The 12,205-nt window shown below is 39.2% G+C and overlaps 2 protein-coding genes across 3 annotated transcripts in view; both read right to left on the bottom strand.

Annotated features, from left to right (window-relative positions):
• The window catches only part of SPATA22 (spermatogenesis associated 22), a 60,061-nt gene that overhangs the window by 6,510 nt on the left and 41,346 nt on the right, over positions 1-12,205 (bottom strand). Inside the window, exon 8 of one of the 2 annotated variants that reach the window (XM_040455557.1) lies at positions 5,888-5,995. The exons of the other annotated variant lie outside the window; for it this stretch is intronic. Within the exon in view, the coding sequence (XP_040311491.1) occupies positions 5,966-5,995 (30 nt within the window). The 3' untranslated portion in view covers positions 5,888-5,965. Of the gene's footprint in view, positions 1-5,887; positions 5,996-12,205 lie in introns of those variants that run through there. 2 annotated transcript variants of the gene reach the window in all.
• Positions 3,449-5,974, bottom strand: LOC121017353 (olfactory receptor-like protein DTMT). Its single transcript, XM_040455560.1, has one exon. The coding sequence runs from the start codon at positions 5,946-5,948 to the stop codon at positions 5,004-5,006; it is 945 nt and encodes a 314-aa protein (XP_040311494.1). The 5' UTR covers positions 5,949-5,974; the 3' UTR covers positions 3,449-5,003.

The following is a 12,205-nucleotide window of genomic DNA, read 5'->3' on the forward strand; positions in this document are numbered from 1 at the left end:
AGTGGCTATGTGTTTTGACGTCTGAAAATTATCTCAAATATGACAGCCATTTTATTTATTTTTTAAGTTTTTATTTTAATTCCAGTTAGTTAACATACAGTGTTATAGTAGCTTCAGGTGCACAACATAGTGATTCAACACAGATCAGTCATTTTAAAAAGAAGAAGGAAGGAAAGGGAAAGGGAAGAGAGACAGGGCCTAAAGCTGCGGTGACAAGAGAATTACAAAGCAGGGGGCTAAGACTCCCCAGGAACCGAAGCACCGGTCCCCTGGCTCGAGCGTATTTTTGCAATTTGTCTGATAACAGTGAGCACATACAACACGGTGTTTGGCATCGGGACAGGTCACGCACCTGCAGTGTATTCCATACTGGGTCAGGAGTATGTCTGGCACCAGACAAAACATTCTTATCCCTGGCTTGGTGCCCATATGATGTCCTCCTGCAGGGGATGAGCAGTCCCCGCGGCTTTCCACCTGGGAATGAAACTGCTTTCAGTTCCTTGCTGCTCTGTCCTTTTCCTTCAGGACATTCTTACGGTGCCCCCGGCTTCTTGTTTTCCAACAGAAAAGAAAAAAGAGAAGGAGGGGGGGAGGGAGTGAGGAAGAGAGAGTTTGATATTGGATGTAAATATGAACAAATGAAATATGAACAGATTTGAGCAATGGATGGAGTATAAGAAAAACAAACTAATTTGAAATTAAGCCTGGAGCTTTTGTTTTGAATGTCACAGGTGTAATGACATAGGATTTCATCTTTAAAATCTCTATTCCTGCATCTTGTTATAAAAATAGAAATTTAAAAAAATAAAATAGAGATTCAGTCATTTATAAATTTGTCAATTATGTTTATTCTTTTTATTATGAATGAGCAGTTATTTAGTAAAATTATAACACAACGTGTGTTTTTACCATGCTTTAGGACACAAGATGAGGTTGAGACTTGGAACGAGTATATATGGTAGACTAACTATATATGTGTGTTTTTCAATGTTTATTCATTTATTTTTGAGAGAGAGAAAGCACACACAGCAGGGGAGGGGCAGAGAGGGAGAGAGGATGAAAGAGAATTCCAAGCAGTCTCCAGGCCATCAGCACAGAGCCCGACCAAGGGCTCATGAACTGTGAGATCATGACCTGAGCTGAAACCAAGAGTCAGCCACTCAACCAACCAAGCCACCCAGGCTCCCCTGTATGTTTGTTTGTTTGTTTTTTAAAGAAAAATCAAGATCTGAAACAAACTTGACAAATATTTGAAAATGCATAATGTTGGCACAGAGTTGGTCACTGTATTATCCTTTATAATTTTCAATATAATTGAATATTTTCATACTCATACTGTTTGTTCTTTATGAATTTTCGGTTAATATTTTTTATTTATTGTTTTTCTTTTAACTCCAGTACAGTTAACATACAATGTTATATTAGTTTCAGGTATATAATATAATGATTCAACAATTCCATACATCACCCAGTGCACATCATGACAAGTACACTCCTTAATCCCCATCACCTATTTCTCCCATCCCTCTGTTCACCATCAATTTATTCTCTATAGTTAAAAGACTGAATAATATTCCATTGTGTTTATACACCACATCTTCTTTATCCATTCATCTATCAATGGACACTTGGGTTGCTTCCATATCTTGGCTATTGTAAATAATGCTGCTTTAAACAAAGGTATGTGTGTATCCCTTTGAATTGGTGTTTTGTATTTTGGGGGTAAATACCCAGTAGTGCAATTACTGGATCACAGAATACTTCTATTTTTATCCTTTTGAGGAACACTGATATTGTTTTCCAGAGTGGCTGTACCAGTTTGCATTCCCACTAACAGTGCACAAATGTGGGGGCACTGGGTGGCTCAGTCGGTTAAGTGTCCAACTTTCGGCTCAGGTCATGATCTCACAGTTCGTGGGTTTGAGCCCCACGTCAGGCTCTGTGCTGACAGCTCGGAGCCTGGAGCCTGCTTTGGATTCTGTGTCTCCCTCTCTCTCTTCCCTCCCCAGGTTGTGCTCTCTCTGTCTCTCAAAAATACATAAACATTAAAAAATTAAAAAAAAAAAAAAAGCAGTGCACAAATGTGCCTCTTTCTCCACACCCTCACCAACTCTTGTTGTTTCTTGTGTTTCTGATTTTAGCCATTCTTACAGGTGTGAGGTGATATCTCATTGTAGTTTCAATTTGCATTTCCCTCATGATGAGTGATGTTGAGCATCTTTGCATGTGTCTGTTAGCCACCTGTACGTCTTCTTTGGAGAAATGTCTGTTCACATCTTCTGCCCATTTTTTAACTGGATTCTTTGCATTTTTGTTTTTTTGGGATTTTTTGGATCATCTGTTTCTTGGGTGTTGAGTTGTATCAATTCTTTATATATTTTGGATACTAACCTTCTATCAGGTATGTCACTTGCAAATATCTTTCCCCCATTTAGTTTTGTTGTTTCCTTCACTGTGCAGAAGCGTTTTATTTTAAAGTAGTCCCAATAGTTTATTTTTTATTTTATTATCCTAGCCTCAGGAGGCGTACTGCAGAAAAACGTTGCTATGGCAGATGTCAGAGAAATTACTGCCCATGCTCTCTTCTAGGATTTTTATGGATTCAGGTCTCACATTTAGGTCTTTAATTGATGTTGAATTTATTTTGGGGCATGATGTATGAAAGTGGTCCAGTTTCATTCTTTTGCATGTTGCCATCCAGTTTTCCCAATACCATTTGTGGGAAAAGACTGTATGTATTTTTCCCACTGTATATTATTTCCTCTTTTATTGAAGATTAATTGACTATATAATTGTGGGTTTATTTATAGGTTTTCTGTTCTATTCCATTGACTTGACTATGTATTTCTGTGCTAATACTATACTGTTTTGATCACTACAGCTTTGTAATATAACTCGAAATCTAGAATTGTGATGCTTCCAGTTTTATTTTCCTTTTTCAAGACTGCTTTGGTTATTTGAGGTATTCAGTTTATTTTATTCTTCTATTACTTGTAGGTGTTCTTTGTATATTCTGAATTTTAATACTGTGTCTGTTAGACATGTAACTGTCTGTCACGTCTCTTTCAAGTTTGTTTACGTTATCTTTTCTCCTAGATAAGTTTCTTATTTTTATGTGGTCAAATATGTCAAACACACATCAATATAAACTTGTCAGTTTCCACTAAAATAATTCCTTTGAGAATTTGATTTAGATTGTATTGAATGTATATGAGGAGAACTGATGTTGTTAAAATATTGACATTTCAAAACTTATCAAAATGCACAATTTTAAATGGATTGATTTTAGTGTATAAAATTTACTCCTCAAAAGCTGTTTAAAATGAGGCATCCTGGGTCACCGTAAATGTCCACTTATTGTGGTATTCTTTTATATCTTTCAGTAAAGTTTTAAAGTTTTCTTCCTATGTTCTTGCACATAATCCCCATTGCTATTGAGAACAGGATCTATTTTTCATTGTCTTTTTTAATGGAATTTTTGTTACAGATGGAAGTGCATTAATTTAATCTTTTTCTTGCCACTATATATTTGTTGTATGATGGCAATGAGATTTCAGAATTTATCCAGTATAGCAACCAGTGTTACCTTAGCTAGCTACCTCATGAATATAATAAAATATTTCAAGAAATGAAATATTAAATGATAATGTATAATGCAAGATTATATAAACTATAATCGACTTTTATGAACATATATACATATACATAGGTGGCTGTTAAGGTAAGTGGGTAGAAGGTGACATCAGAAATCAAGATGTAGAATAAAGGACAAAGAGCAGACCTGAGGGAACATAAAGAGTTTAATAATATGCATGTTGAGCTTGAAGTGTTCATAAACCCTCAAGTAGAGACATCCAATGGATAAATGAGAATAATGGTCTGGAACTCTTGAGAAGAGTCTTGGCTTCAGATAGAGACGTGGAAGTCACCAGAACATACCTGAGGATCAAAGTGGTGGGTTTGGATGCCATAACTTAAGGGGACAGCTGAGGATACATATGGACCAAGGTTGGAAAACTAGTCCATACCATAAATGAAGCTAAGAGAGGTTTGTTTTGTCTTGTTTTTAATGGCTGCTCCCCTTCTTTCTAAAGTGAAAGAATATGAGAAGAAATTATAGAATTACTTAGTCTGGGATCTTCCATAGATTCAACAGATGACACACTGTGTGACTTGGCAAGTAATTGAATGCCACATTTTTCAGTCTGTGAAACAGTAATAATATCTACCCCAATCCTTGGAATTGTCATGAGGGTGATGGTAGTGTAAACATACAGATATAAAGTTCTTTTATAAGGTCCAAAATATCAAACAGAAAAGAGGTATCCTTAAACTCTGAATTTGTCTACCAGCTTCCAGCTTCTTTTGCCATTCCTGGGGAAATCAGTTTTAGGTCCCCTGGGTATTAGTTATTCCCAGGTAAAGACAAAATACACTCCTGTAGCAAAGGGTTAGAAAACTCCATTTCAGGTCAGGCCAGGTCAGAAAACAGAGTAGACATGAAAATAAGTAAGAGGGGGAAAAGGTTAAGAGATAAAATGATGTGAATCTTGTGCAGAGAGAGGTAAGTAGGAGATGTTTAGAGGGAAGCTGGGAGGTGGATATGGTGGAGCTTATTTAGTCTTGACCTAAGAATATAGAGAATTATCTTTAAATTATACCATAATCAAAGCAGAGTTCAGGCTTAAAAAAAACATAGTCTCCTATGATAAATTAGTTAAAGACTATAAGGCATGAAGATCATTTAAAACAGGAGTTTTTAAACTACACTTTTTCAGGATCACCGGGGAAACACAAAGAGAAGGCTAAGCCAGCAGGTCACCAAGACCTCTCTTCCCTCCTTCAACTATACACCTCCACTTCATCTCTTTTACATACTGAATAATTATTTAGTATGTGATTTTGGCAGAAAGTTTCCATGGTAAGGGAAAAAATTCTGGGATAATATTTCAATATTATTATACCTACTAGATAGAAATATGTAAAAATACCAAATGTTACCATCATACAGAGAAGGGAATTTTCTTTCCACAAAAGACTCTTCCCAGGGCTCCCTTCATGTCTCTGTTCCTCAGGCTGTAGATGAAGGGATTCAGCATGGGGGTGACCACAGTGTACATCACGGCCATGACAGTCTCCTTAACAGCAGAATTATTAGCTGATGGGCACAAGCAGAGACTGATAACTGTCCCATAGAAGAGAGACACCACGGAGAGGTGGGAGCCACAGGTGGAGAAGGCCTTGCGGATGCCCCTGGCAGAAGGGACCCTGAGGATGGAGGACACGATCCGTGCATAAGACATGACAATGAGTAGGAATGGGATGACGAGAATGAGCCCTCCCATGATAAATATCACCAACTCATTGATTCGAGTGTCAGAGCAGGCCAGCTTTAGCAGAGTAGACACGTCACAGAAAAAGTGGGGGATTATGTTGTCAGCACAGAAGGACAGCTTGGCCATGAGCAGGGTGTGCAACATGGCATGGGCAGCAGTCAGCACCCAGCACAGCACCACCAAGGAGAGACAGAGCTTGGGGCTCATGATGGTGGTATAGTGCAGGGGGAAACAGATGGCCATATAGCGGTCATAGGCCATGGCCACCAGGAGGAAGCTCTCCAGGTCTCCAAAAAATAGGAAGAAGTACATCTGGGTCAGGCAGCCAGCATAGGGGATGGACGGGACCTGGCTCTGCATGTTCTGCAGCAGATTGGGCATTGTGACAGAGGAGAAGCAGAGGTCAGAGAAGGACAAGTTACTGAGAAACAAATACATGGGCGTGTGGAGGCGGGAGTCCAGGCGAATGAGAACGATGATGAGCAGGTTCCCCAGGATGGTGGTAACATACATGAGCAGGAACAGGGCATAGAACTGGTCTCGCAGCTCTGACTTGATGGGCAGGCCCAGGAGGAGGAATTCTAAGACAACAGTTTGATTCTTTCCTGTCATGCTCTGTCTTCAGCATTTTAGGAAGAAATTATAGTGTCCATTAAAACCTGGATTTAAAAATAAACATATTTCTATGATACATGGCCTGCTGGGTGCTCTGCAAAGATACTTTACATCACTCTCATCACAATAATTACCATTCCTATACTCCAAATCTCTACAATCAGAATGTCTCTGATTGGAAATGACTTTTCTTCACTTCTCTTTAACATGTAACAATATCTCAACTTTTATAAAACAATCTTATCCATTACCTTCTGAGACACATATATTGGTTTTCCTCCTATCTACCTGACCAGGCATCCTCTGTAACTCTGATTGATTTCTGTTTTGTCAATCTCTTCATATTGATGTTCCAGGGCTTTCTCCTAAACACTATTCTCTTACAATGCTACATATACCACCAAGAAAAACTCATCTACTCTAATGGATTTGATAACCATTTAATCCTCAGGTGTAGGTGACTTTGTAACCTAGTTACTTAAGGATTATCTTCCCTGAGATTTATCACATGCATTTACAGCTCAGCAGATCCCAAAAGAAACATATGATGTTACCCTGGCCATCTCCCAATCCCAATTCCCTCCCCCTGTAGGTCCCCATAGCTCAGTAAAAAGGAATCCAGGTGTACCAGTCGTACACCTGAGTTCTCTTTCATTCCCTCCTTTCTCTCATTATCAATATCCAATCTGTCAACACAACCTTAAGATGCTGCCATGTAAATCTCTTTCTCATGCATCCACTCCTTATCTCCACCATCACTACCCTGGCTGGGCTAACATCATGTCTGCAATATTGGAACAGCCTCTTCACTCATCTCCCTGCATCCATGCTTGAATAATCTCCTTTAATATCCTTTGTTTGCACTGTGGCATTATAAGATGAAAATCTGATCATCATTCTCCCTAAAGTCTTCATAGATTCTCATTGCTCTTAAGATAAAGGCAAAATTCCTTTCAAAGGCACAAAAGGTGCTTCATGACCTGACCCTGGCCTACTTCCACCAGCTTCACCTGGTCCCACTGTGGCACTCACACTCACCTCTCCAAAAATGCTGGACTTGAACGTCACAATTTCTTGCCTCCAGACTTTTCCACTTGCTGTGCCCCCCTGCCTAGCATCTTCCTCCCCCTGCTCCCTCTTCCCCTGGTTTTCCCTACTTATCCTTCAGGCATATTACATGTCACTTACTCAGCTATACCTCTCCTGTGCCCTCCAGACCAAGTGAGAACCTGCTGCTATGTTTCCACAGCATCCTGTGCTTGTCCCTAAAGCACTAAATGCCCAGGGGATTGTGTATAGCTGTCCTCCCCAGTGGACTGTAAACTTCATGCAGGAAAGGCCGTGTCTGCCTTCATGACTGCAGAAGTGCCAGCACCTGGCACGGTGCCTGGACGTAGCCAGTGTTTCATAAATATTCATTGGCTGTGCTTCAGGCTGAGACATGCATTCCTTCAACTTTAAAGACAGCAGACTCCTGGGGCACCTGGTGGTTCAGTTGGTTCAGCGTTTGACTCTTGATTTTAATTCAGGTCGTGATCCCAGGGTCGTGGAATAGAGCTCCACTTTGGCTCCATGCTGAGTGTGGAGCCTGCTTCAGATTCTCTCTCTCTCATTCTCTCTCTCTCTCTCTCTCTCTCTCTCTCTCTCTCTCTCCCATTGCCCCTCTCCCCCACTCCCCCTGCTCTCTAAAAAACAGTAATAATGAAAACTAAAGACAGAAAACTCCTGTTAGAATATCTACTCCTACTAAATGCTCTCAAAACAAGAACTCACTAGCTTCACCATTTAGCACTGAATTTGTCACTTTGCTACAGATTTATGAATGTAATACTGTACCCATGGAAAATGTTGGAGCACCTCAGATAACACTACTCTTATCACTGATACATCTGATACAGGTAATAGAGATATACAACTGTGTTTATAGATATATAACAATAGATATAGATATAATCTCCTATTGGTTCTGTTTCTCTGGAGAACCCTGACTAATACACCTCCGTGCGTCTCAAAGCTGACAAAGAAAGCAGAGGAGAACCACCAAGAGATGTGGGAAGCTCCTTCATCAAAGACATAACGGAGAGTCCACCTGCTAAGACTTTCACCCTGCTGGTGCTGTTTGATCCAACCACATTTAACAGCTTTTACACATGGATTTTATGTACTGGCATTACAGTGGGAAGAAACATCTCGGGGAAATCATACAGCTGTTTTCTCAGAATTTTGCTTCCCAGTAAATGAGAGGGATCCATGCCTGGTGTTGAGGGTATGATGAGGAGTCACCACCCAGAGATAGCACTTGCAGATGCTACTACTGATTATGCAATGACCATCTTCACCCATCGTCAGTAGTTCTCAGACTAGACTGCACATGAGAATCACCTAGCACAGTACTTCTAAAATTAAATGTTCATGCAAATCACCCAGGAGTTCTGCTACAACACTGATTCTGGTTCAGGGGGCCAGTTTTACATTTTTAATTAGCACCTGGTGACTGTTATGCTGTGGTCCATGGGCTACACACTGAATAGCAAATATTTATGATGCTTTTAAAAATGAACATTACTGGGTGCCCTCAGATAAATATAATCAGAATCTTAGAGGAGGCCTGTGCAAAGATTTTTAAAGCTCCAAGGTGATTCTAAAATAAAACAAGGGCTCAGACTATTACATTAAATTAACCTACCACAAGAGCCGTCATTACATTGGAATTATACAATCTTGTAAGAATACATGACACAGTAATATTTACAAATGCTATCATTGACCACAAGATTGTAACTGGTGGACATCAACTGAAATATTTCTAGAATGTGGGGATGTCTTTGGAGGCAGGGAGGTGAAGAAGAGGAGGGCTATCATACCTGAAGCTCTATCCTACAGAACATCATACCACCTGGGAAAGCAAGACCCTCAGGTTGGAAGGACCCTAAGAGACCAGCTCATTCACCCTCTGCCCAACTTACCCAGTGTGTCTGAGGGTGACTCCTGGACACTAACCTGAGGTCCTGTTTCCCTTTATTTACTAAGACATGTGAAGTGATAACCTCTGTAATTGTCACCTGTGTCCGCAGCATCCCTTATCACATCTCCCATTGTGTACATCTCTGGCCCTAGAGGGCCCTGGATCCCAAAGGAGTCTAGATCCTAAAGGAACTCATTAAAGACACAGAAATTACCCAGGACTCCTTAAGATAAATGCTCTCAGAGTCTTGGACTAGTGATTGGCTACATCACTGACCACACCTGACTAAAGGTGGCGATGGAGAGCAGCTCATATATGGATGAGTAGTCACTGCCTGTTTAGGGAATGGGAGTAGTCCTGTGGGGCTGGAGCCTACAATTTGGGGGGTGAAGAAGGATGGTTGGAGAAGCCATGGAAATTAAGGGATCAGACTGAATAGCCTGAAACATCTTACAATGTAAGAGGCTTTATCCTATGGCCAAGAAGATGTCATCAGTGGTCTTTGAACAAAGTGCCATGAAAGCCATGTATTTTTGAAAGATTCCCAGGGTGGCATAATCTCTCACTACAACCTAGTTCCTCATAAACATTCTCAAGGGGAGAGTTAAACCTGCAGCTAACAAAAATTAGATCTCTATGACGCAACCATATGCAGGTACATAGAAAGTACTGGAATAAGAGAAAATATAAACTCTCCCAGATTATGTTCAATTCTTCCTCATGCAGAGATAGAAAAAGAAACTCAGATCTGAATCCCACTGAGGTACTTCTACTTCATTACCTCTCTTGGAAAATCTCCACAGAATTCTGTCACCACCATCATCTCTACCACTCTTCCTATGTGTCAGATTACCTCTTATTTTCCAGTTCTTCCTTGTACTGTGATTGATCACAAGGCCATAGGTGACATTTATAAATCCTTCTTTCACTAATACATTCTATGTTCTCATTCGCCATTATCTCTGTCTGGATGGGAGTTTTTTCCATAGCAGTATCATGCAAACCTTCATTCCTAGGAAATCTGTACCCTCATTGGTCTTGCCTTTATTAGGCTGTTACAGTTTCCATTAAGATTTATTATTAGACAAAATCTTAAGTGGCACCCAAAGAATTCCCCAGAATTTCAGACATGATCCTAGCTGCACCATTTGTGTAGAGCAACATCACCACCTCAGGCAGAATGGCAACTCTTCTCTTTGTGCATCAGTTCACATAAGAACAGCAAAATGTCCAGATGGTGGGCTCAATTTCTAATTCAGTGAAACCATCGTTGTGTAAAGCCATCCCCTGATAGAATCACTCCTCTCTTCAGAACTATATAAGACACTTCTTCTGCACCATTTTCAATTCTTCAGTTTCATTTTTTATTTTAGCCACAGCTTCAGTAACTGCACTGACTTCAATGAGCTTTATCAGAAGCTACCTGACAGCACGTTACCTCAGTTCTGCTGTACACGCTCCTTGTTTTCTGCCCTGGGACTTCTCTTACCTCACGAAACAGGATGCTATGGGGGAACTTTCTCAGTACTCATATTTGTATGAGTGCATGATCCATTTTGAGTGAATTGTTGTAGAGATTGTGAGGTATGCATTGAGGCTCATTTTTATTTTTTGCATAGGGAAATCCGATTTTCCAGCACCACTCATTGAAAAGATTATTTTCCATAAATTATCTTTGCATCTTTGTCAATAATCAGTGGACAACACTTGAGTGGATCTATTTCTGGACTCCATGTACTATCCTATACTGTTACACTCATCAATAGTTCTATATTTTCTCCAATACCATAGTTTCCCGATTATTTTAATTAACAGTAAGTCTGGAAACCAGGCAATATGAGTCCTTTTAGTTTGTTTACTTTTCCAAAATCAGTTTTAATTTTTAGTTTCTTTGCCTTTACATATGAATATTATAATCATATTATTAATTTGTATCAAAAAACTGGGAATTTTGATTGGAATTGTGTTCAATTTCTAAATCAGTTTTGGAAGAGTTGACATCTTAACAATATTGAGTTTTCTATCCATGACCATTTTACATCTACCCATTTTTTTATTTGACTTCTTTAATCAGTATTCGGTAGTTTTCAAGATATAGTTCGTTCATATATTGTGTAAGATTTATACCTAAGTATTAAATGTTTTGGTGTTAGTGTAAATAATACTTTAAAAAGGGGAGCCTGGGTGGCGCAGTCGGTTGGGCGTCCGACTTCAGCCAGGTCACGATCTCGCGTCCGTGGGTTCGTGCCCCGCGTTGGGCTCTGGGCTGATGGCTCAGAGCCTGCGGCCTGTTTCCGATTCTGTGTCTCCCTCTCTCTCTCTGCCCCTCCCCCGTTCATGCTCTGTCTCTCTCTGTCCCAAAAATAAATAAAAAACATTGAAGAAAAATTAAAAAAAAAAATAAAGAGTTTTTCTTCCACTTTACACATGCTTATTTCTAGGTGATATAAATATAATTTTAATATATTAATATTATATTTATACACAGAAATGAAACTTCTTAATATATTGACCTTGTATCCTATGTTATTACTAAACTCACTAATTCTAGAACCATTTTTTATGTTCTTTGGGACTTTCTAAATAGACAATCATGTTGTCTATGAACAGAGATGGTTTAATTTCTTACTTTCCACTCTATATACTTTTTATTTGTTTTCCTTGCCCTTTCTCACTGCTTAGGACTTCAAATACAATACTGAATAACAAGGGTGAGAGCAAACATTTTTACTTTGTCCTTGAACTTAGGGAGAAAGTATTCAATCTCTCACCATCAAATATGATATTAGCTATAGTTTTTTAGAAGTTGGTCTTCCATTAGGTGGAAGAAGTTTCCTCTATTTCCAGTTTGCTGAGAGTTTTAATCACAAACTGGTTACATTAATGTTGAATTTTTTGTCAAAGGCTTTTTCTGCATTTGTTCAGATGATTCTTTTTCCCAGGTAAATCTCCCTTTTTAATAACAAAGGGTCACTTGGTAACAACTGTACAATACACTTACCCACAGAATTATACTTAGGGACACAGCCTTAATTAAATGGTTTCTTTGAGGTTTAACACCATGCTGATTTTAAAATCATATGGCTTTTCCCATTTGTTTTATTGATTGATCGTTTAGATTGATTGGTTTTTGAATGTTGAATGAACAGCTTTTCATTCCCATAATAAACCTCATTTGATAGTGATATATAACCCTTTTCATGTATGGTTGGATTCTGTTTGCATTAATGAGGATTTTAGTGTATATGTTCGTGAGGAATATTGGTCTATAGTTTCCTTATAATTTCTT

The sequence above is a fragment of the Herpailurus yagouaroundi genome, unplaced genomic scaffold (assembly GCF_014898765.1).
Source record: "Herpailurus yagouaroundi ecotype Mexico unplaced genomic scaffold, PumYag 215, whole genome shotgun sequence".
Taxonomy (NCBI): Eukaryota; Metazoa; Chordata; class Mammalia; order Carnivora; family Felidae; genus Herpailurus; species Herpailurus yagouaroundi.